Source organism: Myxine glutinosa, chromosome 5 (genome assembly GCF_964187855.1).
Source record: "Myxine glutinosa chromosome 5, kmMyxGlut1.1, whole genome shotgun sequence".
Taxonomy (NCBI): Eukaryota; Metazoa; Chordata; class Myxini; order Myxiniformes; family Myxinidae; genus Myxine; species Myxine glutinosa.
In genome coordinates, this window is record NC_136265.1 from 13,810,257 (window position 1) to 13,837,710 (window position 27,454).

The 27,454-nt window shown below is 45.8% G+C and overlaps 1 protein-coding gene across 5 annotated transcripts in view; it reads right to left on the reverse strand.

Moving 5' to 3' along the window:
* The window catches only part of CRAMP1 (cramped chromatin regulator 1), an 87,478-nt gene that overhangs the window by 15,025 nt on the left and 44,999 nt on the right, over window positions 1-27,454 (reverse strand). For 3 of the 5 annotated variants that reach the window (XM_068117791.2, XM_068117792.2, XM_068117790.2), the window contains exons 13-20: window positions 23,663-23,834; window positions 14,898-15,160; window positions 12,921-12,995; window positions 12,487-12,568; window positions 11,902-11,988; window positions 11,617-11,765; window positions 11,231-11,495; window positions 10,991-11,140 (exon numbers count right to left, since the gene is read on the reverse strand). In XM_068117791.2, coding sequence (XP_067973892.2) covers window positions 10,991-11,140; window positions 11,231-11,495; window positions 11,617-11,765; window positions 11,902-11,988; window positions 12,487-12,568; window positions 12,921-12,995; window positions 14,898-15,160; window positions 23,663-23,834 — 1,243 coding nt within the window. The remainder of the gene's footprint in view (window positions 1-10,990; window positions 11,141-11,230; window positions 11,496-11,616; window positions 11,766-11,901; window positions 11,989-12,486; window positions 12,569-12,920; window positions 12,996-14,897; window positions 15,161-23,662; window positions 23,835-27,454) is intronic. The other 2 variants (XM_078777600.1, XM_078777599.1) reach the window with 1 other exon arrangement.

Below are 27,454 nucleotides of genomic sequence, written 5' to 3' on the forward strand. Positions count from 1 at the left end.
GAAATTTTGAAAGTCAATTGCTAAAAGATGTGTGCAGACTCCTGTCAATTCGGAAAACCAGGACCACGCCCTTGCGGCCACAATCTGACGGGATGGTGGAAAGGTTCAATCGAACATTGATCCAACAACTGGCATTGTTCACCACCACCCGTCAGGATGACTGGGACGAACATCTCCCGTACCTGTTGATGGCCTACCGAACTAGCCAGCACGGGGCCACCGCATGCAGTCCAGCGTTGCTTATGTATGGGCGGGAGTTACGGGCTCCCGCCGACTTGCTATGCGGTCCCGTGCCAGACACCACGGACACACCGCCGAGGGAGGGTTATGCACATCACCTGGAGGAAGGCATGGAGCGGGTCCATGCCTTCGCCCGCCGCCAGCTCCATCTGGCGGGGGCCAAGATGAAGCGCAGGTACGACGACCGGAGCCAGGGGAGTCAATACGCTCCGGGGATGAAGATTTGGTTCTTTAATCCCCGGAGGCGGAGGGGAAGTTGCCCAAAACTCACCTCCCCCTGGCAAGGCCCAGGAGTCGTCCTGTCGCAAATCTGTGACGTGGTCATTAAAATCAAAATGGGGCCACGGGCCCCCCCTCGGATCGTCCATGCCGACCGGATAAGACCTTATGCCGGCGAGCAGGCGCCGAGGCAGGACCCAGTACCTCTTGCGACGGGGGCTCGTAGCGTCAGAGGACTGGGGGGGATGATAGTGGGAACGCCCCCCAGGTGGTGGGATGGCAACTCTGTCATCCCTCAAAGAGGGGGGCAAAGGAGCACTAGCTTATGGGGTATATGGCAGTGAAAACTAGCCCGGGTGGGTTAGGATATCGTGTGTAGGGATCTAGCGAAGATGACATTAGGTAACGTTAAGATTAGTTAGTGACAAGGATACCTGTAGTGGGGACGCAGGTAGATTAGTGTGGATGATAACGACGTGGTATGTGCTTAGTTTAAAGGGAAGACGGGGAGCACTAAGTTAGCAGGGCAACAGGTAGTTCAGATGATGCCGTGTGAGTGTTGGAGGTGTATCAAGTGCATTGAGCAGTGTGTGAGGATTGAACAGGTGTGATTGAACAGGTGTGATTGCACAGGTGTGCAACTGAACAGGTGTGTGGAGCAGTGTATGAGGGAGTAGTGGTGATTGCGTGTTGTGTTGACCAAATGGTCCAGGAAGAGGAGGAGGGTGCAGGTGGCACCGGGTATGATTGCACAGGTGTGCAACGACAGGTGAATGGAGGACAGGTGTATGGAATAAATGGTATGGAGTATTGGAATGGATGGTGGTGGAATGAGCATGGTGGAAACAATGGAGTGGAGTGGATGGTGCGAAGGTGTGAATGGGGGAAGAGTGGACCCCCATCACGAATACCCGGGGCGGGTAGTGTAAGTGTTAGGTAGAGGGTATAGGTAAATTGTGGTTGGATATTGGCATCTGTGGTGCAGGTGAAAGAATGGTCTTTGGATGGGTGCATTAGTGTTGTGGAAATGGCTGGGCGTGTAGCCTGTTAGTGTGTGTAGTTGGTTGGGCGCTCCACCACTGTGAGGATGTCGGCCAGGTGAGGCCGCAGGTGGGCTCTGGGAGCCGGTAGTAGTTGTTGTGGATGGGGCCCGAGGATCCGGAGGACGGACCCGGGTAGCCCAGTGCCAGAGGGCACCGAGTGGGGTGACAGAGCCAGGAGGGGCTTTCCCCAGTTAGTTAGGTTAGGGTGAGGAGCTAGGTAAGCTCGGGTGGCAACTGCAGTGGTGGAGGTGTGCAGGTGGGTAGACCTGCTGGGAGAGCTACACGTCGCAGCCCAGAAATTGTGCGAGGGCACCGGGAGATGAATCGGGGGAGTGAGACCCCAAATTGAGAAGCACCACAGTTTGGTCAATGGGAATTGGTTTTTAGAACCCATAGTGTAAGTTGGCCAATGGATTGGCAGGGAGAGACCCCGGGTAGTGTAAAGTGTGTTAAGGTCATTTAGAGGATAGTTAGGATTGGAGTCTCCTCGCACCATCTGCATCCACTCACCTGAGATGAGGTAACTCCACACCATGCCATGTTTTATTATTTTTCATTAATGCAAATGTTTTGGATGTGAGACGCATCATGACGTGGGTGTGACATTGTGCTTTGTTGTCCATCTCTTCCTCCTTATGAGGATTGATGACGAATTGGGTGATGGCAAATTTTGGATAGAGGGATTGTGGTGACGAGTTTGGTATAGGAGAAATATGGGGAAGACGTGACAGTAGTGACGAATTTGTAAATGGGTAGATTTTGTAAATATGGGGTAAGGGCAAGGGTAGTGTAGGTGACAGGGGGGTGACGTACGGTAGGGACGAGCTTTCTCACTTCGCCCTCCGTACGCATTTCATTTCGCCTTGCATTGCCTTATTGATGTGTACCCTTGTGACCTTACCCCTCGCTCAATTGTCTCTTTTGTCTCCCACATGACCTGTGCGCCATTGGGCGCCGAGGGGAGCGTGCGTGGGTCGGCCATTGTGCGCCCGAAATTCCCAGAACCAGCTGTCTGCATCGATGCACCACATTATGGACCACATGCCTGTGGCCGAGCACCACTTATGGACCCCATGGGTTGGGGCATGGCCCCTCTGCTGGAACCGGCCATGAGGGCCCGAAATCTTGCTGGCGGACCTTGGCCACAGGGCACCGATGCCCCACAGGTGAACCACACGTAGTCGGCCCTGTGGGCCATAAATAAAGAAAATAAAAAGGACACATTGGGCACACTTTATTGCAAATAGGCCGCCAGTAAGAAAATGAAAGAATGACAACATCTGGAAGACCAAATAATAATAACCAGCAGAGGGAGCCGAAGAGCAAGAGATCACCTGCAGGGTTAGGGGTTGTTGATTTTATTTTTATTGAACATGCATTGAACACTGATGAACTATGGTGACTGCACCGATTGGTGCTTGAGGGTGCTTGTATTGGTGCGTTTTTGGGTGCTTTAATGGTGCGTCGATGCAGAGCAGACTGTCTCCCCCCCCCAGAAAGAACAATCACAGGTCCTGGGTTAGTTTTGTAAATAAAAATAGCGTCATTGTAAATAATGCTCCCTACCGTCAGTGTATAGTTTGAAGACAATTCCGCAATTCGGTTAACTGTGGGCGTAAGTCTGTTAGGCAGGGTGCAATGGAGCAGCGGGACACATTTAATTATGTTTTAAAACTGTCGCACTCAGGGTCAGGTTAAAAGTAGAGGGAACTACACCTACGTGTCACACTAAATAAAAGTTGTAGGCCCGGGTCATGCCTAAGAGGAGGAGGGTGCAGTGTTGCGGATATGAGGACTGTATATTTTTTTGATTGTGTGCTTTATTATTATTATTATTATTGTTTATTCTGCGCCCCCTGCCTCCGGAGCTGTGTAAAGGTGAAAGGGCATCCCATAATTAGTCCACAAGCATACACGTCAGCCAATAATAGAATACCCCTGTTCGATAGTTATATCTTATTCTGTGTTTTAGGGTAAGGCTGTGTCTCCCATTAATTGAAGTACTCCATTGCACCAGTGAAAGAGAATAGATCCCCTTTCATTCCCATCCCCAAAATCTCCATTTCCTTTCACATCCCCTTTCGTCATTGCCAAGCCTCGATTGCCAATTACATCCCCTCCAAAACCACCATTGAACATGTGCTCGGGTCGGGGAAGAGGGGCGTGCCCGCCCGTCATCATCAAGGGCGGAGCCAGAGGGTCGCGTGACCAACCAGGGCCGAGGTGAGCACACCGATGGGCGTGTCCTGGAGGCCGGCGGCTTGATCGCCAGAGGCGCTATAAAGGCGCGCGCGCAAGTGGCGGTCGGTGGTCAGTGGTTGCGTTGGGGAGTCGGTGGTGAAGAGTCGGTGGTGAGGAGTGAGTGGACCAAGAAAGAGAAAGAGTGGACCAAGAAAGAGAAAGAGTGGTTGGACCAAGAAAGAGAAAGAGTGGTTGGACCAAGAGAGAAAGAGTGGTTGGACAGGGAGACGTGCAAGAGTGTTGTTGAGTTGAGGGTTTGGACCAGACGAGTCAGACGAGTCCTGGCAAAGCAAGCGGCGGCCACAGCAGCAACAACACCCAACAGCCGCTTGGGGCCTGGACGGCGGTTTTGAGCAGGGCCGCGAAGGAACGGCGGCTGCTAAACGCGCCGATCGTGCTGCAGGACCCCCTTGGACCTTCCTCTCCCTCCAGCCATCCACCTCCTGCCTTTCCACCCTTCTTGTGTACGTGAGTTTGTTTTGTTTGTTCTGTCCCTGGGTTAATTAAGTCTGTATAAGCTAGTATTTGCACTGTGTCACCTGCGTCTTATGTGTTGTAAATAAACGTGACTGCTTTCTTTTTGCTTGTGTGTATAATAAATCCAATTACTCTTCTGTCCGTCTTCTCGTTTGATTCCTTTTCCTCTTTGCATTTCGTCGTTTTAGTCCTTTCCAGATTGGGCAGCTGCGGTGCGATACGGCCAAAGTTCTGGGTGAATCGGGTGAGTCGGGGAACAACTGTTCGGTCGCGGAGCCTTCGCTCGGCAAACAACATCCTAAACCGCGATCAGTAACAATATTGTGCTTCAATGCATCTTTCTCGTGCGAAATGTAGGTTTAAAGCAATTTTGGGAAATAGGTCCAAAAGTGGCGTCTTGATGGGATGATGAAGTTGGAAAGAAGATTGACGAGAAGAGGACAAAGTTCAAGGAGTGGCAGAAAGCGAAAGGTACGGGGGCAGAAAAGGCAGAGCATGAAAGTTATAAGGCAGCCAAGAAGGCGACAATGAAAAATGGTAGCAAAGGCGCAGGAGGCATGTAGGAAAATGTTTGGAGAACGCTTGGATTTGGAAGAGGGTCAGAGAGCGGTAATCAGGATTGCAAAGCAGATAGCGAAAGAGTGGTGTCATGTGATGGGGGTGAGTTGCTTGAAGGATGAAGCAGGACAAATCGTTGTGGACCCAGATGGAATTAAAGGAGGATGGAAGAGATATATGGAAATACTGTTGAATGCAGAGAATGAATGGGTTGGCAACATAGAGAGTAACCCAGTTTTAGGACCGGCAGAGAAGATAACCGAGAAGGAAGTTGAGGAAGCGATAAAAGCAATGAAGAGTAGAAAAGCGGGAGGGCTGACAGGAGTTGTGGGAGATATGTTGAAGGCAGCGGGAAATTGGGGTGTGAAGAGAATGACAGAGATCTGCAATCTGGTGGTGAAAGAAGGCCGCATACCAGTGGATTGGGAACTGAGTACCCTCGTCCCTCTATACAAGGGGAAAGGTGACTGTCTGGACTGTGGCTCGTATCGAGCGATAAAGTTATTGGAGCATGGCATTATGGTATTCGGAAAGGGTGTTGGAGAGGAGGATAAGGAAGAAAGTGAAGATTGACAAAATGCAGTTTGGATTTATGCAAGGAAGAGGAATGACAGACACGCTTTTTATTGTGAGTGCATCAGGGGTCAGTACTAAGTCCACTACTATTTGTAGCTGTGATGGAGGTACTGGCTCGGAACGTAAAGGAGGGTTTACCGTGGGAGTTGTTGTATGCAGATGATCTGGTGTCGATTGCGGAAAGTATGGATGGACTGAATGAAAAGATGAACAAGTGGAAGGAATGTATGGAGACAAAAGGTGTGAAGGTGAATATAGAAAAGACGAAGGTGATGGCAAGTGGTAAAGCATGTGGTGAGGTGGAAAGAACTGGGAAGTGGCCGTGTGCTGTGTGCAGGAAGGGTGTCTGAGTGAATTCCATTCAATGTACAATGTGCGCTGAGTGGGTTCATCAAAAATGTAGTGGTTTGAGAGGGTCATTAACCAGTGTGGCAGCTACATTCAAGTGTAAGGTGTGCACAGAGGGAGCTGCAGATGGAGGAAATGTTGAGTTGGATCTTGGAGACGGCGTGAAGCTGGAAGGTGTGAAAACATTTTGTTTGAGTGGCGTGCTGATGAGGAGGGGAGTGTCGTTGAAGCTGAAGGGAAAGGTGTATGCTGCATGTGTGAGAAGTGTTATGATTTATGGGAGCGAGACATGGGTAATGAACGTAGAGCAGCAACGAAGGCTGGAAAGGGTGGAAATGCGAATGGTTCGGTGGATGTGCGGAGTACCGTTGAGAGAGAGGAAGACAAATGATGAATTGCGAAAGATGATGGGAATAGAGCCTGTGATTGATGCTGTGAAGAGGAACAGGTTGAGATGGTTTGGTCATGTGTTGAGGAAGGATGAAAGTGACTGGTTGAGAAGAGTGATGGAAATGAATGTAGAAGGAAGTAGAGGACGAGGAAGACCGAGAAAGACTTGGCTGAAGATGGTGTAAGAAGAAATGCGGGCAAGCGGGTTAACAAGGAGAGATGCAGAAAATAGGGCAAAATGGAGAAGATTGTCATGGGGACAATGGCAAGGCTAACCCCCACTCGAGCGGTATTTTCTGAATAGAAGTTCTTTCCTTCACTATTTCCTCGTTTCTTTGATTTTCTTTTCTCTCCGTACCTCCCACAAACATCTTATCTTTTGTCTGACGTTTTAAATACATTTATAATAATTTTTAAAAAGGAAAATGGAAAATTTTAAGGGAAAATGGCCTTAAAATGTATGTTGTTTTGTTGTGTTGTCTTATTGGGCCGGGGCCCGTCCCGAAATTTTTTATTTCAGAAGTTTCCTCCTATCTTTCATCGGCCGTCCCGCCCGGCTCGTTCAGGAGATGAGGATACAGACAAACAAACAAACAAAAATTTTCATATATAGAAGACGACTAGCCGAATGCACCCGGTGTTGCCTGGGTTCTTTTTGAATGAATTTACTACTATAATTCAGCTTTTACTCGCGGCTGTAGAAGATTGCCAACTATAATTCAGCTCAGCTTTTAATTGCAAAATTGGCCCAGCCCGGCTGAGGCAGCCTCGACCGGCCTCACAACCTCGCCTATAACCTTCCCGGGGCCCGTCCCGACATTTTTATTTCTTTTTGAATGAATTTACTACTATAATTCAGCTTTTACTCGTGGCTGTAGAAGATTGACTATTTATGATCGTTATCACTTCGGTTGTACCAAGTTGCTGTAAAGTTTACATTCGATCGATCGATACCAGTTTTGCAGCTTTCCTGCAGTCAACGGGTTCTTTGAGCACGTGCCCTTTAGGGACAACCAGAGACAGCTGGAGCGACAGGTGTGCGTGTCTCAAGGTTCTGGCCGTTCGAACCCCTCGGACGATTTTGGGTCGACGCGTTTGTACTGTCCACCCCGTGTGTGGCTCATGATGCCACAGGGGGGTCTCAAGTTGAGATCGTGAGACATCAAGTCGATTTTGTCCACCATCTCTCAATATACGACACATCCCATACGTGCAAGCTACGAGCCTGAGACACCGTGGAACTATTATTCCAAGGATACCTGCCGTTAAGAGTCCCCTAACCATGTTAGTGCAAGAGGGGTGTAGAGGAGAACTATCGTCAGTTGCAAGTAACGTGACCATTTTATTTAATTTTGTTGCTTGTTTATAATACATAGTGTACCATGTACCTGTGTCGATGGAACATCCACATCTCCCGACATTGCAGTTTGAACGAGATTGCGGAGAATTTGGTCATTATGTCTCAAATAATTACCAAACTCAACTGATATTGGAAGATGCAGGTGATGCGTCATGTCCCTTCATTTATCTTCAGGTTGCTTATAAATCCTTCAACACCTGCTTTTCTCAGCAAACTACACTCACGGAGTAGTTTGATCAACCAAAGATGTTAAATTGCTCCTTTTTGGAACAGCTCGACTTCAACATTGTTTTTCCTGATTGTCTCGTGGATCTTCCACCTATCCTGCTCCTGCACCGGGTGAAGGAAAATTATCTTTGCGAGGTGTTTGGGGTAAAAATGACAAACTTGCAGTTTGAAGAAAGTTTATCGAGCACTGGAGATACGTTTCGATTAACAAACATAACTTGAACAAAACACCTGTACTCCAGGTGCTCCATGATCTCCTCAGGTGTTCCAATGATCCATCCAGATGTTGTGGCGATCCCTCTGACTGTTCCAATGATCCCTCCAGGTGTTACCATTATCTCTGTAGATGTTCTCATGATCCTTCTAGATGTTTCAATAATCCCACAAACTGCTCCAATAATTCCTCTAACTATCCAAATAATTCGACTATCCCAATAATCCCTCTACTTATTCCAATAATCCCACAAACTGTTCCAATAATTCCTCTTAACTATCCAAATAATTCATCTGACTATCCCATAAGATCCCTCCAACTTTTCCAATAATCCCACAAACTGCTCCAATAATTCCTCTAACTATCCAAATAATTCCTCTATCCCAATAATCCCTCTAGCTCTTCCAATAATCCCACAAACTGTTCCAATAATTCCTCTAACTATCCAAATAATTCCTCTGACTATCCCAATAATCCCGCGAACGATCCCAATGATCCCTCTAACTATTCCAACAATCCCTCTAACTATTCCAATGATCCCTCCAACTATTCCAAATATCCCTCTAACTATTCCAAGAATCCCTTAACTATCCCAAGAATCCCTTAACTATTCCAATAATCCCTCTAACTAGTCCAATAGATACAGGTGTTCCAATCATAAATTAATGACAAATTGTAGATAGTTAATAAACATGGGCCGGTTTCACTACATTCAAGTGCAAGGTGTGCACAGAGGGAGCTGCAGATGGAGGAAATGTTGAGTTGGATCTTGGAGACGGCGTGAAGCTGGAAGGTGTGAAAACATTTTGTTTGAGTGGCATGCTGATGAGGAGGGGAGTGTCGTTGAAGCTGAAGGGAAAGGTGCATCCTGCATGTGTGAGAAGTGTTATGATTTATGGGAGCGAGACATGGGTAATGAACGTAGAGCAGCAACGAAGGATGGAAAGGGTGGAAATGCGAATGGTTCGGTGGATGTGTGGAGTATCGTTGAGAGAGAGGAAGACAAATGATGAATTGCAAAATATGATGGGAATAGAGCCTGTGATGGATGCTGTGAAGAGAAACAGTTTGAGATGGTTTGGTCATGTGTTGAGGAAGGATGAAAGTGACTGGTTGAGAAGAGTGATGGAAATGAATGTAGAAGGAAGTAGAGGACGAGGAAGACCGAGAAAGACTTGGCTAAAGATGGTCGAAGAAGAAATGCGGGCAAGGGGGTTAACAAGGGGAGATGCAGAAAATAGGGCAAAATGGAGAAGATTGTCATGGGGACCGCAAGGCTAACCCCCGCTCTTGCAGGGAAATGGCCTTAAAATGCCTGTTGTTGTTTTGTTGTTTGCACATTAAACAGTAAAATAACAAAAAATGTTGGGTGTACCTAAACTTTTGACCGGTAGTGTAATGACAGGTGAAAGAGGTAAGGAGAAGAGTAAAACACCCCTTGATCGTGCATATTTGCATCGGTTTTCAATGGAACTCGCACGAACTCGTTTGAAACATTTTCGACATCGATGGCGTGCGGGGCTGGCGAGTTGCCATTTCACTTGTGTATGCGGACTAGCTCAGGGGCCTTGAAACTAAGGAGTGGGATGCTCATCGCACTCCTCTTCAGTCTTTCTTCCTGGTTCACCATGTTGTGTGTGCAGGAAAGTGTAGTGTTCTTCAATTGGGACAAAATCTTATTCAAATTTTAAACAATTTGTTTGATCGCATAAATAAAAGTGTAAAATTTTGTACTCATTTTTCGGTTATTTTGGAGAAATAACCTCAGAGTGGGTCCCCGTGTCCGACCGTACGTACGTACTGTATGTTAACATTTGACTGAAACAACTCACAAACTGCCCCACTGATATGGACCACATTTTGTACAATGCATCAGGACAGCAAGCTCTCATGGGGTTGTGCTCCCCATCCAGATCTGCCCATTTAATGGGTGGCAAAAGGGGGTTTTGCCCCAAATATTGCTATTTCATTCAAACATCTTCTCAGAAACTGCCAGACAGATCCAGACCAAATGCTCCACAAGGCATCTGGACAATGCCCGAACCTTAAGTTGTGCTACTCATGGTCGAATCTCCCCCGAAAATAGGGCCACGGGCTCCCTCTCAGAATCCCTCATTTTCACTAGAAAAATCTTATCCACAACTACCTGAGCGATACGGACCAAATTTGGTACAATACATCACGACAGCAAGGTCTCATGAGTTTGTGCTCCCCATCCAGATCCACCCATTTAATGTGTGGTAAAGGGGGGTTTTGCACTAAATATTGGTATTTTATTCAAAAATCTTCTTCTCAGAAACCGATAACCGGATCCAGACCAAATTGGCAATGCGGTATCGTGACCATTCCCTAACGTTAAGTTGTTCTCGCCATGGTCGTATCTCCCAATAGCAAGGGGGCCACAGGCTTCCCCCCCTAATCCCTCATATTGACTAAAACATTTTCTTTCCAAACTACATTACCGATATGGAACAAATTTGGCACGATACAACAGAACATTAAGGTCTCATGGGGTTGTGCTCCCCCATCCAGATTCGCCTCCATACGAGGCTGAAAAGGGGGGTTTCGACTCAAATTCAGGTAATTTATTTTAAAATCTTCTCAGAAACCGTGGGTAAATAACCGTCAGTCATCCCACAGGGCTATTTATTTTAAATCGCTTTGTTGATCTCGGAACCAGAAATGTATGCCAGCAAATTATAGACGACTTCTTGCATTGGAATCAAATGTTTTGGCCAAAGCTTAGTCACATTTTGTCCATTATTTACCGATTGTATTGCCTTATTTGTTGCAGCGTAACATTTATGATTATTTGTATTTGGTTACATGGATCATTGGATGTAAAAGCACCGATTTAAGCGTCGTCATATAACATATAACGTCATATAACGTCATCTACTTCAAAACCAAATGAAAAACTAAAACCCAAACAAATATTATACCCATTCATTTATGTTACGCTTGCATCGCGTTCTGCCGATCACGTGATCTAGTCACGTGATCCAGTGGAATGTAGCCGCGCGATAAAGTAGCGTCCAACTGTAATCAATAGGAGAATCTGCAGCTCAAGAGAGGCAGCTCGTTTTGCAAACTCACAAATAAGTCCACCAAGCGAGATGTCTCCAGAGTACCACTGGGGGTCGTGTGGGGGAGAACTGAGCCAAGGTGTACTTGGAAGCTCCATCAGTGACCGATCCACATCTTCTCCATTCATCTTGCGTGGAGAAAGCAAGGTTTGTCCAACTCCTGAGCATGAGGAAGAGAGAAAGTTTAGTTGCAAAACTAACACCGACAGATCCATGATCGGAAGACAAGTTCCGTTCATGCTGACCCTACCTGAGGAGTTAATGGCAATTTCAATGATGGCATCACTGACATGGCAAGGAGTGCCGCTCTGCGAAATGCCCTCCTCGGGGGTAGCTGGGAGAGAGATGTCCAGCAGCGTGGATACGTGGGGAGGTGAAGGGGCAATACGACAGCTTTCACTTGGAATCTCGTCGCTCTCCCCCTCTTCGATGATTGCATCGGCCGTCCCGCCCAGCTCGGAGGTATCGCGCAGGGCCAGTGTGACCAAGGGCACTCGGCGGCTGCGTCGTACAATCTGAGTGGGTCAAATGCGTTAGTCAGCGGCATGTGTGCAGCAAGCAATCAAAAATCCCAAGGATTCATTTTCTCTCCTTAATACTTCCTCTATATTCCATGCCATCAAACCAAGTCCTTACTGGCTGCAGTACTGAAGGTGTTCCTCCATCGGCTACTTTCACAGACCCCTTAACGGTGTCATCTTTGTCGAGCGAGTCGGCCAGAGGGGGGATGCGTTGTGGAGAGGATGGCAGTATGCCTGCCGATTTTGCAGCAAGATTGATGAAACCTGTTGCAGAATGTGAGACGCAAGTGATGGAAAAGGAACGTGCTGAGAGTCATTCACCGAACACTCTTCAAATTATTTTTCAGGACTCTGATCATGTTTGATAAAATGCAGGAGTATTAAATAAAATGCTACGCACAAGCAAGGTTGTCTGCCTCTTCGCCTTTCTTCAACGACTCTGGTACGTGGGAGTCGTGGGGCAGGATTGGCGAAAACATTCCAGTACCTGTATGGCAGAACCACACAATACATCTTCGTGGAGCACATGGCAGGTTAACTCAGAGGAAGTAAGGGTACCTATCTTCGAGTTCCACAGTTTCGCTTCCATTACCAACTGAATAGAATCCGACTGCAAAGTATCATTTTGGTGTTTTGCGAGGGAGGAGTTGCATCAGAGTTATCAGACTTTTGAAGGGGATTCCAATTAAAGCTTCCTGATTATCTGGCCAGTGTTCACTGTAACTGATGGCAATGGTGCCAAACATTAGCTACAGGCGACATCAACTCTGAGATTCCAGGACAGGTGTGTGGAAACCGAAATAATTAATTCCCACAGGGATTCACGATCACAAATTCATAGAAACTACCTTTAATACTGTTCATTTGAACTTTAACCTCATAGGATGTCCTTCAGTGACACCACAAGCCCCACAGACCAGTACCTTATGAGAGATCTGATCGGACTTCACCCAAAACAAAGTATGACTGATGCGACGGTGCTTACCAGCCGCAGAGGAGTTGGGAATGATGGACAGCTCGTACATGTGTCGCGTGGGCTGTCCCGTAGGGCGAGGGAGAAGTGTGCGCTAAAATAAAATAATAATTACAATTTACAAAGTGGCACAGGTGTTTTGGCATTTACTTACTAGTGAGGTAACTCACTAGTAAGTAAATAAATCCCTTAAAGACGTCAATCCTTCAAAGGAATATATTTATACTTGGGGAACAGTTCATGTATAAAGGGAAGGAGTTTGTTAACATGAGGGGTATGTGGAGAGAGTGAGAGACAGAGAGAGTGAGAGCGTGAGAGAGAGAGTGAGAGAGTGAGAGAGTGAGAGAGAGAGTGAGAGAGTGAGAGACAGAGAGACAGAGAGACAGAGAGACAGACAGAGAGAGGGAGAGAGAGAGAGACCATTATGGTGGTTCTACGTAGCACACCTGCACGACTAGCGGCTTGCGCAATGGACGGTTCCGCATCTTTCTCTGCTGGGGTAGGTACATCTCGGGTTGTTTCTGGAAAACACGGGGAAAGAAGAAGCTACATCGATCGATGAACTTAACTTATTCTTGCATCACACAGTACATTCAAAAGATATTTAGAGGAAAGAGAGATAGTTATCACACGTGGGAGCAGAAGCAAACTGCCCCAAGATTAAATCGTTCATCATAGATAGATTAAATTAACATTTTACTGTTAACAGAATCTTCATCATTTTTTTTAGGGATATATATATATACAGTCATCCCTCGTTTATCGCGGGGGTTATGTTCCAGAACCCCCCGCGATAGGTGAAAATCCGCGAAGTAGAAACCATATATTAATTTTATTATTTTAATATATTTTAAGCCTTTAAAAACCCTCCCCATACTCTTATAAACCTTTCCCACGCTCTTATGAACCCTTTCTACACTCTTAAACACACTTTTGAGACCCATCCTTAGTCCTTACGTATTAGAAAAATATTTGTACGTGTATATATAGCTGTACAGTACATTGATGCAGGTTCTTTTATAATTGCAATTAATTAACAAACAAACATACACATATGATCATGGAACGACACAAGTACAGTACAACAAAGTATTTACATTGATGCAAATTGTGTTTTTGAAAGCAAAAGGCAATAATTGACAAAAGTGCCTTTAATCAAACCTGAGGCCTAAGCATAAAGAAGTCTTCATGAGCTATTCAAAATAGAGATGATGATTAATTTTGAAAATTAATAAGAAATGCATTAGCTTCCTCTTGCATATGCAGCAGCTTCCTGATGGTTAATTTGTAGGAAGCAGTGGGGGGTGGAGAGGAGGTGAGGGTAGTTATTCCTGATCTGATGCAGTGATGAAGCAGATATCTCATCTGTATCAAAAGGTAATGACCGAAAAATCCCATCCTCCACAACCTCGGTCATTCATGTTACTCAGCGACTTAATTTAATTGCAGCTTTAGACAACATCATCGAAATCGTCATCATGATCATGTGTCTCTAAGTTGTAAACATAAGTTATTGTAAATTAGAGGTTACCCAAAGTATGATGACTCTTAAAACCATATTGATCATTAAACTGCAGGACACAGTTTGGCATCAACCTTGCAAATTACTTAAAGTAGCGAAGAACCGTCCAAGAACCCTCCTTACGGATGGGTTAATTACCCCCAGAATCATGGACAAGTTAATTACCCCCAGAATACGGGACTTTCAAAATGCGCGATTCTTTGTCTACTCATTTATAATGCGTATTTTATTTTGATTTACTGTAATATTCTTTTAATATAGGTTTTAATTAATGTGTTATATTTTTATTTATATTATTATTAATTTTTTAGGCTAGAAAATGCTTATTTTACTGCAAAAATAATTAAAATCTAAAAAAATAAAAATACCTATAGGCCGCAGAATCCCGCGATATAATGGAAAATCAGATATATAATTTTACATATACTAGCGAGAAAAACCCGCGATGTACCGAAGCCGTGAAAAGTGAAGCGCGATATAGCGAGGGATTACTGTATATATATATATATATATATATATATATATATATATATATATATATATATATATATATATATGTAAATATATATATATATATATATATATATATATATATGTAAATATATATATATATATATATATATATATATATATATATATGTATGTATATGTATGTATGTATGTATGTATGTATGTATATATGTATATATATATATATATATATATATATATATATATATATATATATATATATATGTATATATATGTAAATATATATATATATATATATATATATATATATATATATATATATATATATATATATATATATATATATATATATATATATATATATATATATCATTAGACTTGCTGAGGTTCTCCAACTTTCTATCCATTGAAAGAATGAGCATCAAGTTACATTGATTGAGTCAAGCTGCTGCCGGAAAGCCATCTCAGCGTCACGGTTTTCACAAGAGGAGCCAATCAGCTGAAGGGGTGCCGACAGAGGTGGCGCGGGAATACGGAACACGACCCCGTTATCTCTCTGCTCCCCGTCGGAGGCCAAGCTTTGTCTCGTCGCTTCTCCAGTCGCGGGTACCGTCAACCCAGCGGCCTCAGGTGTTGTCGGCGTGATGGTCCCGGATGCTGCCAGGCCGCCGAGTCTCGCATGCGGCTTGGGACCTGCAATTCGTAGACAAGTACAAAACACCATGTCGGTACAAAGACTAAACACACAAGATTGGTGCAAAGACTGAGCAGCTGTTGCAATACAAGTCCAACAAGGACCTAACTTCATGGTGAACAGCTGTGCGTATATGGGGTGATATTTCGAGTTTTAAAATCAAAGGAAGTAAAGAAATAAGTTTAGAGCCCCCCCCCCCCCCCCCCCCCCCCATAAAAGGAAAACTGAGTGCAGCTACTAGGTCAAACACAAACTCGAGGTGCTGCCATAACCAAACGAGAGCAGGATCAAACAAATCGTGCCCTTCTGCAGTTACACATCATGGCAGGAGCCCGTGAGATATGTGGGACAATGACGAAACGGCAGTCCTTAAATGGGAGTTACATGATCCAAAGCAAACAACGATTCTGCACTCCAATCAACAAATCAATCTCTTCATATTTAAAAACATTGGCAAAATCAATCACTATGGGATCCTCTCGACCGACACAAAATGGGATGAATATCTTGTATATCCGCAAGGACAGTGCCAAGAATGATCCACGGGCCGGCCTGTCAGCGTCTGATCTGCGGTGAGCATACAGTCGTGGCCAAAAATATTGGCACCCTTGCACTTTTATCAAATAATGCATCATTTCATCCGGAAAATTGTTGAAATTAAAAAATATTTTGGGATCCACATTTGTATTTCTTTGGTTTGCAGTGGAACAAAACAAAAAAGCTAATAACAAAATTACTAAATCTTAGGTTATTCCACACAGAAATCCTAAAATGGCCCGGACAATATTATTGGCACCTTTTAGAAGTTGTTAGAAATAATTAGATTTCAAGCAGGTGATTCTCCTTTACTTTGGAACTGAACTCACCTGTGGTGTGGTGAGTTGCAGATGCCTGCAATATAAAAATCACTCATTCAACCAGTCTGAATGGAGAAAAGGAGTCATTCTGCTGTTTTGTACCACTGTGTGTACCGCAATGAGCATGGAGAAAATAAAGAAAACAAGAGAATTGTCTGAGGAAGTTAGACACAAGATTGTAGCCAAGCATGGACAACCTCAAGGCTATAAGTCCATCTCCAGAGACCTTCATGCTCCTGTGTCTACCATACACAATGTTATCAGGAAGTTTAAGGCGCATGGCACTGTAGCCAACCTCCCTGGACGTGGCCGCACGAGAAAACTTGATCGAAGATTGTTCGAATGGTGGAGAAAGCACCCTGATCAACTGGCAAACAGATTCAAGCTGACCTTCAGGCATAAGGTACGACAGTTTCAACTCGCACCATCCATCGCCAACTCAATGAAAGGGGGTTCTATGGTAGGAGACCCAGGAGGACCCCATTGCTGCTGAGAGAGAGGCATAAGAAAGCCAGACTTGAGTTTGCCAAAACACACCTGAACACGCCAAACTCTTCAGGGAGAATGTCCTGTGGACAGATGAGACCAAATTAGAGCTTTTTGGTGAAGCACATCATGTCTATGTTTACAGAAAACAAAATGAAGCCTTCAAAAAAACGAACACCTTCCCTACAGTCAAACATGGAGGAGGTTTAGTGATGTTTTGGGGTTGCTGTGCTGCCTCTGGCACTGGGTGCCTTGAATGTGTGCATCGCATCATGAAATCAGGAGATTACCGAGGCATTTTGGAGTGCAATGTTTAACCCAGTGTCAGAAAGCTGAGCTGGGTCTCCGTCGAAGGTCATGGTCTTGCAGCAGGACAATGACCCAAACACACTTCAAAAAGCACCCAGGAATGGTTCAACACAAAACGCTGGACTGTTCTGAAGTTGCCAGCAATGAGTCCAGATCTAAATCCCATTGAACACGTGTGGGGAGATCTGAAAACAGCAGTTGGGAGAAGGCGCCCTTCAAATCTGGGAGAACTGGAGCAGTTTGCACAAGAAGAGTGGGCAAACTGCCAGTATAGTGGTGTGGGAAGCTCATTCATGGCTACAGGAAGCGCTTGACTGCAGTTATTTTGTCCAAAGGCCGTGCTACCAAATATTAAGTCTTGGATGTCAATAATTTTGTCAATGCCATTTCTTTTTATTTTCTGATTTAAAAGGATATATTAAGTTATGAATCAAAAACAAAGGTTCTGTAATATTAACAGTGAAATATAGAATTGTGGAGACCAAATACTTTTGTCAATTTCAACGTATTTTTCGAGGAAATGTGAGTTTTTTTGAAAAAAATGCAAGGGTGCCAATATTTTTGGCCACGACTATCACACGTGGTCCTCACTGTAAAGGATGTTAAAATCTATTGTATCCCTCAACACACTGCTTCCTCCTGACTATCTCTTTGAAAACCACTGTAATCAATGCTCAACACTGAATACCTGTCGATGCAGAAACTGACGGATCACCTGAATCTCAAACGAGATCCGGGCGGTATCATGTACCATCCCACATCACACCCTCCATGTCTTTGACCCTGTGAAAACTGGCAGCGCTTCCAAAGCTTCCAGTAAATGGTATCCATGTTTATCTACCCACACCACATGACTCGCAGTTTCTTCTTAGCAAGAGTCCAAAGGATCCAACGGAAGGAATCCGGATCCAACGGAAGGATTGCAAATCCAACGGAAGGAAATCTCATTTCCTTTCACAAAGCCCGAAACAAGTGTGTGTCCACCCTCAGGAGAGCCAGGAAACAATATCTCTCCGTTCTCAAGACCGAACTCTCTTATCTGTCTCCCTCTTCCAAATCCTGGTGGCGTCTGGTCAAATCTGTTTCTGGTGTTTGTTCCCCCTCCATCCCCTCCCTCACCTCAAACGGCTACACGGCTGACTCCGCACGTGAAAAAGCTGAATGCCTCAACTCTGTGTTTGCCTCTAAATCTTGTGTCCCAAACCCATCCCTCTCTGTACCCACCGTACCCAGTCGTACCCAGCGGCTCCTGGACTCTGTGTCCTTTCCTCCTGCCAAAGTGGAAAAGTTTCTGTCAACCCTCGACTCTGATTCTGCAACTGGACCTGACGGCATCAGCCCACGGGTCCTAAAATCCTGTTCTTCCGCTCTTTCACTCCCTCTCTCTGTTCTCTTCACACTCTCTTTTGCTCAAGGTCATCTGCCATCTGCTTGGAAATCAGCCAACATCACCGCTTTGCCCAAAAATGTGCAAAAACAGATCCTAGCAACTACAGACCAATCAGCCTTCTCCCAATTATCAGCAAAGTCTTGGAATCCATCATTGCTTCAGATATGAAATCTTTCCTCTTCTCCAATGGCTTGATCTCTGATCATCAATTTGGTTTCAGACCTGGTCACTCTACTCTGGACATGCTGCTTCTGCTTTCTCAACTATGGATGGAGGTCCTCAATGCCAAACAGGAAATTAGAGCTGTCTCCCTTGACATATCACGTGCCTTTGATACGGTCTGGCACTCCGCTGTGCTCACCAAACTCTCCTCCTTTGGTATCCATGGAAATCTCCACGCATGGCTGGCGGACTTCCTCTCTAGTCGTAGTCAACGTGTGGCCCTGAATGGGTTTCTCTCATCTCCTCTTCCTGTTCAGGCTGGAGTTCCCCAAGGCAGTGTTCGGGGCCCTGTGCTTTTTCTGGTCTTCATCAATGATCTCTCTGACTCTCTTGAAAATCCTCTCTATCTCTTTGCTGATGACTCTACTCTCTGTCGCTCCATTCCTCATCCCTCAGATCGGCAGTCTGCAGCCTCCTCACTCTCTGCAGACCTGGACAAAATCACAGACTGTGCAAACAAGTGGAACATGTCTTTCAATCCTGACAAATCTCACACTCTTACGATGTCTCTCCGAAAAGACCGACTGGACAACCCTCCCATCCACTTTCTGAATAATCCTCTCCAAGAAGTTCTGTCACTCAAGCTTTTGGGTCTCACTATCTGCCTTGATCTTTCCTGGGAAAACCACATTTCAAATCTGGCCTCCAAAGCCAGTCGCCGACTGGGCATCCTCCGTCGTGCGAAGTCCTTCCTTGGCACACCTGAGCTCCTCACCACATACAAAGCTTTCATCCACAGCTCAATGGAATATTGCTCTCCCCTCTGGGCTGGTGCTCCTGCCTCACACCTAGCTCGTCTTCACGCTGTTGAAACCAAAGCGTTCAGAATCATTGGAATCTCCCGCGATGAAGCCAACTCCAAGGGCCTTTCACTTACTCACCGCAGGCAGGTTGGTGGTCTTTCCGTCTTCTACCGACTCCTCTCCGGCCTTGCCCCCCCAGCTTTCTCTGGGCTCTGTCCCCCAAATATTTCTACAGGTCGCACAAGATCTGCCTGCAACCCTCTTATGGTTAAACTGCCAAAATCCAGACTCTCTGCTCACCTTCATTCCTCTTTTCTCCCGCCTCCTGAACAAACTCCCTCACTCTCTTCAATCCCACTCCTCCCTCCAGGTCTTTAAAACAGCTGTTCACCACCATCTCTTATCTTCCCCCATTCAAAACCTTGATCTTTTCTACCCCCACTAATTTCACCCCAAATCCACTTTTTTGAAATACCAACTTCTGTCCTGGAAGTCCTTGGTGTCCTTGTGTTTTATACTTCTCCTATCCCCTTCCCCCTTCCCATGCCTTCTCCCCCCAAGCCCTCTCCCTCCCACACATCTCCTGATGTCCCTGCTCTCAAATGTTGTGTTTGAGTATTTCCCCTTCTCTCCCCATCTTGTCTACCGCTCCCTCTTTTTATATATTTTGTTTGTCTGTTTGATTTATTTGTGTGATAAATGTTAGCTCTTTCACGAGCCTCGATTCTGTATACAAAAAAAAAAAAGAGAAAAAAGAAAAAAGAAAAGAGGAACCTTGCATCAAGTTAAACTCCATTCGGTCTTCACGCCCTTGGTCCTTTTGTACAGAATTCACAACGGATTTCTTTAAAAATTTCCAACAGTCAGAGAGCCCTCTGTTATGGATGGGTTAGGTTATCAGCTGTTTAGTTGCAACAGCTGTTCAGGTTAGCTTAAGCAGTACCGAGGAGATCAGCAGGGCCAACTGTCCACTGTGTTGTATTCAGTGAACAACTTCAACTTTTGTAAATAAACTCCATTTTACATTTATAACGTTGGAGAAGAATAAAATGGAGAAAGATCAAAATCTACCTGAAAGCCTACATAAGATCAGTCTTTTGCAGTCGCTTCTCGTCCAATAACATTGATGGAGACGATGCAGCGATGTTGCAATACAACCGTGTTGCTGTAATTCTTGGCCATCATGGGATAACCACAAATCAGACACTCACTAATCAGCTCAGGCAATCCAGGTGGGGAGCACAACACCATGAGACCTTACTGTCCTGAAGTATTGTACCAAATTTGGTCTGTATGACTCAGGTAGGTGTGAACATGAGGGATTTGGGGAAGGGCCGTGGCTGCCTTTCTGGAGGAGATACGACCATGAGCAGCAAAACTTAAGATTAGTGCATGATTCCGATGCCTCGTGGGCGAGTTTAGGCGGGATCTGTCTGGCGGTTTCTGAGGAGAGGATTTTTGAATGAAATACCAATAGTTGGGGCAAAAGCCGCCTTTCAGCCCTTCTCGTCAGGAGTGCATCCGGACTGAGAGTGCAACACCATGAGACATTGCTGTCCTGATGCATCGTACCAAATTTGGTCCATAATCAGTCGGGTAGGGTAGAGTAGGGTAGGGTAGGGTAGGGTTGACACCCCTCCCCCCACCCCAAAACAGTTATGTTTTCGTTTGTTAAAGTCTTATGATTACGTTAGTATGATTCTACATGCTGCCATGTCTTCGAGCAACCATTGAAATTGGTGTAAAACACCGTGATACTGTTTAAAATACCTTTAGTCAGAGTAGGACACTACTTTATTCTACCCCTGGGGCAGAGTCAAAAATGATTCTGCCCTTGCATGTTTGTGCCATGTGGTGATCATAACTAGCAAGTTTGGTGAATTTCTGCACAACTGCTGAGGAGGAGATAGCGTGACGGACGGATGGACAGAAAGCCAATTACAATACCTCCTGGTTAGCTCACCTGGAACATAGTCCCGGGGAGATTATGGGATGGCACGTCATCCGCCAGTCAGTCAGTCAGTCAGTCAGTAAACACTTGCAACTTCTTCTCCGAAACTGCTGATGGGATTGTGACCAAACTTGGCACAAATGATAATTGAAAATGTTTCAACTCAAGTTTGTTCACGGCATTAAAATAAAGATTGGGATCTTAGGTGGTCTACCGGGGGTTAAAGTGGATCCAGGTTTAACCCCCCCAAAATAGGAATTTGCTTTTTCCTCTGAAACTAAACACTATTTTGATGAAACTTGACCACAACTTTCATCACCCGTGATGTACCGAAGTTTGTTCACGGCACTAAGAAAATGAAAGCCAAAGGAGGTTTATGGGGTCCAAAGTGGGTCCAGGTTTGACCCCCCAAAATAGGTATTTGCTTTCTTTTCTGAAACTACACATACAATTTTGATGAAACTTGACCACAACCATCACCACCCGTGATGTACCAAAGTATTGTTACGTGTGTGGGGGTAGGTAATGAAATAGCTAAGTCGAGATAGAATTGTGTAGGGTTAGCGTGCTCCGTATGCCGTGAAGCCACCTCGATGTATCTAAGTTAGGGCCAGATGCCCGTGTAAGCGTTATGTGTCTCCATGCGAGGGGTGGAGCTATGCTAATTAGATAGGGCATAAGGATAAATTCCCAGTGTGTAAATGCCCCTGTGCTTTTTTTCCCTTTGTTCTTATTACATTTATTCGGCCAGCCATGCGATCCGCACATAATTAAAATAACGCGATTGCCGACAGGATCCGGACACCACTACCCCACCGAGCTGAAACTTCTTGATGGGCGACAAGTGTGGCCGTGAAGCCACGCCCCGAAGGACGATTGGTTAAGAAACGATGGGGTGATCGTGTTGCGCTTGGTGATTGGAGCGCACGTGACGTCATCGTTGAACATTCTAGTGCTGGAGCAAAAAGGCGAAGACTGCCATTTTGCTCTCTCTCATTCTGAGCTTGGTTGCAGGCGGTTGCATTCGCCTTCTCTCTCTGATCCTGGCTGCGGTGAAAACGGACGTATTTTTCTCTCTCCGTTCCAGGCTACGTGAAAGGAGGACGCAACTCTCGCTCTCTTGGTGCTGGCTCGTGACGGTTGTGCTCCGTGCAGTGTGCACCTGAGAAACATCGGAGCTTGGTGGAGCGTGGAGCAATTGGAGGAAGGAGTTTTGCCGCCGCGTCACGGCTCGGTGTGCCGTGTGGCAATTCACACCATCCTGAGCAAGATAAGTGCCGGCCAGCAGGAACATTATTCATTTTTACTTTAGTTTTCCCCTTGTGTTGTATACGAGTCCGTGGGGAGGCGCCTCGATATAGGAATTAGTTTACCGTACATTCATTTCTTTCATTGCCTGCATTATTTTCATTAAATTCATTATTTATTGCATTTTCAATTCCTGGTGTTCTGTCTTGTATATTTGACCAATAACAAAACAAGAGCAAAACAAAAAAACATAAATGGGCCAGGTTCCAGGTGCTTGCCCTGTATGCTCCCCGCCAACTTGGTAGCTTCGATCTCATACCCTGTGGAGCCCTGACCCAGCTACAGCCACCACATGAGAAAAGCGTGGACTTCGTTTGTCTACAACTTCTGATTTGGTGTGCTTGTCCCACCCATATATTGTGGCGGCCGGCAGGGGTTGGCGAGCCATGGTCCTCATATTCGGCCGTGGGTTTGCACACAAGTACTGCATTTTGCTCCCGACCCGAACGTTCAGTACATCGCTTTCTCAGCATGCCAGGCAATCTTTGAGACCGAACCACAACATGCCGGAGCATCCTGATGATGGGTGCACATCACGTAAAGCGCTGGTGATGAGTGCCAGGAACCGAGGCAGGGCGGGGGAGGCTCCTCAGGTGGTGGTGGCTTGGCGCACATGGTAGATCCCAATGCACCGGTGCTCCGCCTTTTGAAAGGAGTTTGGTCCCTCGCCCCTCGGGACCCAGGCTGTTGTTTGGGTCAGGCCTGAGAAAGGTGATTGTGTTTTCGGAGAGGGAGGGAGTTCGCCACCGCATTCCCTTGCGGGAGTGGGGTTGGGGTATGAGGGTGAGCCCAACACTGCCTCACAGCGGTGCTGGAGAGGGCTTGATGGTGGTGACACTGAGGTGGGCCTGGGGTGGGCCTAACCCTAACCAAGTCCTGATGAACCATATTGCTGCTGAGCAACTTGACTCTCCATATCACAGATGAATCTACAAGTTCTAAGTCTCATTTTTCACTGGGATGACAAGATGGAGGATTTGCTATTAATCACAATTTACACATTAGTGTTCTCAGTCCTCTGACAATTGTGGTGGGGTACCCTTTCATATTGTCTCAGTCGCCTCACCTCTGTACTGTCACATTCCCTCACTGACTGACCAGAATCAAACCTGCTCAAGCCCTTTCTAAATCCCACACATCCACTGTAGTGTGATGCAATTGTCTCTGCTCTGCAAAGTGTCAGCATCTATTTGCTGTGCTTAAAGGCACACAAGCCTCAAGACCCATATACTTACAAAGCACAATGTCGGCGCGACGCGAAGACCGACCTGAAGAAGACACGGTCAGGTTCCTCGCGGCCCGGCCACCGGCTCCTCGAGCACTTCCTGGGCTGCGTTGGGAGCCGCCGTGCGCAGACCCCTCCGCTCCTTGCTTTGACAGCAAAGTCAACCCAGATGGATCTTGGGTCTGCGTACAAAGAAAAAAAATAAGCAAAGTGTGAAACTGTGCAAAGAGGATAAACAAAGATGGATACAAACATGGGATTTGTTTCTTTTTCTATTTGAGTATTTTCTCAACTACCGGTACTCATTCAAATGACAACTATAGCTTGCCATTCTTTTCTTTACAAATGGTTCATCTCTGACCTAAAAAGAAAGGGAGAGTTCAAAAAGTGAGAACTGCTCGATGTAATCCTTGGAAAACCAAATTTTACCTTTGTAGGTTTCAGATTGGCTTTGTAAAGCATGTGATATTTCAGAGATAATCAGGGACCTGCATAGGCAAGACATGATGGCTACTAGTACAGGCATTGTGTACCATGACCTTAAACAACGTGCATCAAAAGCTCTCTCACTTGCATCATACCTAGGAAGGTGTCCTCTTATGACACATACAAAGTCTTAAGAAATCTTGAGGGGAAAGTCCTGAAATCAGTATTTTATTTTATTTTTTTTGGATTGTGGGAAAGCATACGAAGGCACCTGCTCAATCTAGATTCTCTGCACTCTTATTGCACGAATATAACTTTACTTCAGTTAGCAAATTTGTACCTTCCCCAACTCCCTGACCATGCATGCATGTTTACCAAGTCAAGTGGCGCCACATACGAAGATATCTGCAATCAGTACACTGAGTATTTGGCAAAGAAGTATCAAGAAGCCATTGTCATGTCTCATAACTACGACGGCACATCCACCAAGGACATGACACACCAGAGACGATCCAGGGGATATGCTGGTGCAACCGTGACATTTGCGTCACCATGAAGAAGGATAATTTCCTGGATAAGCAAAAAAACATGCTGAATGAAGAGCTGGAGAAGAAGAACGGTCAGACACATTATGCTTCAGGAGATGCCGATCTCCTCGTTGTGCAGAGGGCTGCGGAGTCTGCCATGGTCACCAACAGTGTGCTCCTCAGTGATGACACAGACCTCCTCGTCCTACTGTGCTGCCATGCAAGCTTAGGGTCTCATGACCTGTTCTTCCGCCCAGAGCCTAAGAAGAACACAAAGAACCCTCACATCTGGAACATCAAGGTGGTCCAGGAACAGCTTAGTCCAGACATATGCAAACACATCCTCTTCCACCACACTGTCCTTGGATGCGACACAACATCTCGTCTTTACGGGATCGGGAAAGGAGCCTCTCTCAATAAATTCAAGAGAAGCAGTCACTTCCGTGAGCATGCCAAGGTGTTTGATGCACAGTCAGCTTCTACAGATGATGTTGTAGCTGCAGGAGGGAAAGCCTTGATGATCCTCTACAATGGGAAATCCAGCATATTTGAAAAATTTGGGTGGGGTTAGCAATGGTAGAGAAGATCATGATTTAGGACTGGGGATGATCTGAGATGGCAGTGAACAGCAGTCTTGAAGACCTAGAGGGAAGAATGAGATTGAAGAGGATGTGGAAGTTGATTCAACAGGTTGGGGGAGGGGGAAGGAGAGAAACAAATGAGTGCAGGTAAGCAGTGATCCTGGATTTAGATAGTTTAACCAGAAGATGGTTGATGATGGTGTTACGGATTCGTCACTTCCATTGTTGTGGTTCTCATCCACAGTAAACATTTTTGGTTCCATGTACTATTATTGTTATCGTTTAAGTGAAATAGAGGTTACTGTTTTCAAAAGGTAAAAAACGTTAGTGTTTTAAAAAGCAACCGGAAACCGGAGGAAGAAGAAGAGGAGGAAGAAGTGGAGGAAGAGGAGGAAAAGGAGGCAGAGCAAGTGAGGTCGGAGAAGGAGCCGAGTTGCTTGGAGGTCTGGAGCGAACGCTGGCGAACGGGTGTCACCAGCAAACTTTGGGGTTTCCTGGGAAAGGGATTCCTGCGACAGAGTTGTTATCGCTGTGACAGACAAACCTGCGTGACAGGTTTTGCAGTTGATTCCGAAGAGAATCGTTGGAGTGCCGTTACGTCTCGAGTACGGGCCGTTGGCCATTTTACCTCGTGCCTGATTTCGCATCGCTCCAGGTTTTTCCCCTCGCTTCAACCATTTCACCGCATCCAGACGTAACCTGGTGTGTGTGTGTAACGTTGATTTTGAGTGGGAATTTGCGGTTCGTCGATTGGGAGCCGTTGAACATCCATACCCGAAGGTGTGATTTCCCAGTCGCCTCTTGAGGTACCTTTGCCCATCTTTGGCAGTGTGACTGTCAACCGAACGGGATTCTGGTCTCGATACAACATCGTTCTGACGATCACTGGAGCGTGGATTGACTTTGGTTTGAAGCTGGGACAGAGACATTGGGAATGTTATTTTCGCTCACTTGGAGCACAGTGAGTTATATTGTACGAAACTGATGGTACCATCATAGGAATGATATATTGGTTGTACAATTGATTAATATTGTTATTGTGCTGTTATTCTTGTGTGATCTTAATACAATACTTGTTTGTTGGTAACAATTGGTGTGGTTTCACCATTGATCTTTGACACACAGAATAACACATCTTTCTGCCGTGACTCCTCTCGGGGCTCGGAGGTACACCGTGACCGGGGTTTGGCGAGGAGCACGTAACAATGGACCAAGTACATCCTGCAGAAAACGGGGGGGGGGGGGGGGAGCAAAGCACATAGAGAACAGAGGAAGTCGGTTCATACCAGAAAGGAGGCTGGAGAAGACAGAGTGACTACCGACCTGTCTGTGATGGTGAAGTGATCGGCCCATGGACTCAGCTTCATCACGGGAGATTCCAATGATCTTGAAGGCCTTGAATTCCATGTGTCAAGCTGAGCAAGATGTGAGGCAGGCCAGCCAGCGGGCAGGGGAGAGCAGTACTCAATCATGCTCTGGATGAATGCCTTGTAGGTGAATAGTAGTTCAGGTATGCCAAGGAAGGACTTTGTACAACAGAGGATGCCCAGTCGGCAAGAAAGATCATGGCTGATAGTGAGTCCAGGAGTTTGAATGACTGAACTTCCTCAAGAGGATTGTTAAGAAAGTATATGGGAGGTGGTGGAGGAGGGCTTGCCAGATTGGCCTTCCTTTTTTATTTGTATACAAGATCGAGGCTCGTGTAAGAGCTAACATTAATGACAAAACAAACAAACGGACACATAAAACATATAATAAAGGGAGAGGGAGACAAGATGGGAGAGAGAGGGAAGCACACAAGTACAACAGTAGAGAACGGGGACATCGGGAGATCTGGGAGGGAGAGGGCTTGGGGGGTGGGGGCATGAGAAGGTGGGGTGGGGGGGGGGGGAGTGGGAGACATATAAAACAAATGGACACTGCAAGGACTTCCAGGAAAGAAGTCGGTATTTCAAAAAAGTGGATCTGGGATGAATTAACGGGGGTAAAAAGATCAAGGTTTTGGATGGGGGAATTGGAGAAAGATAGTGAGAGTGTGAGATTTGGCAGGATTGGAACACATATTCCAAGTGTTTGTCCATCTTGTGATTTTGTCAAGGTCTGAAGAGAGGAGGAAAGAGGCTGCAGCCTGCCTATCTGACGAATGAGGATGGAGTCATCAGCAAATAGATAGAGGATTTTCCAGCGGCAGAGAGATCATTGGTGACTACTCATCTTTGATGCAGATCAATGCTTATCTTGCATAATATAACATGTACATGGCTCAAT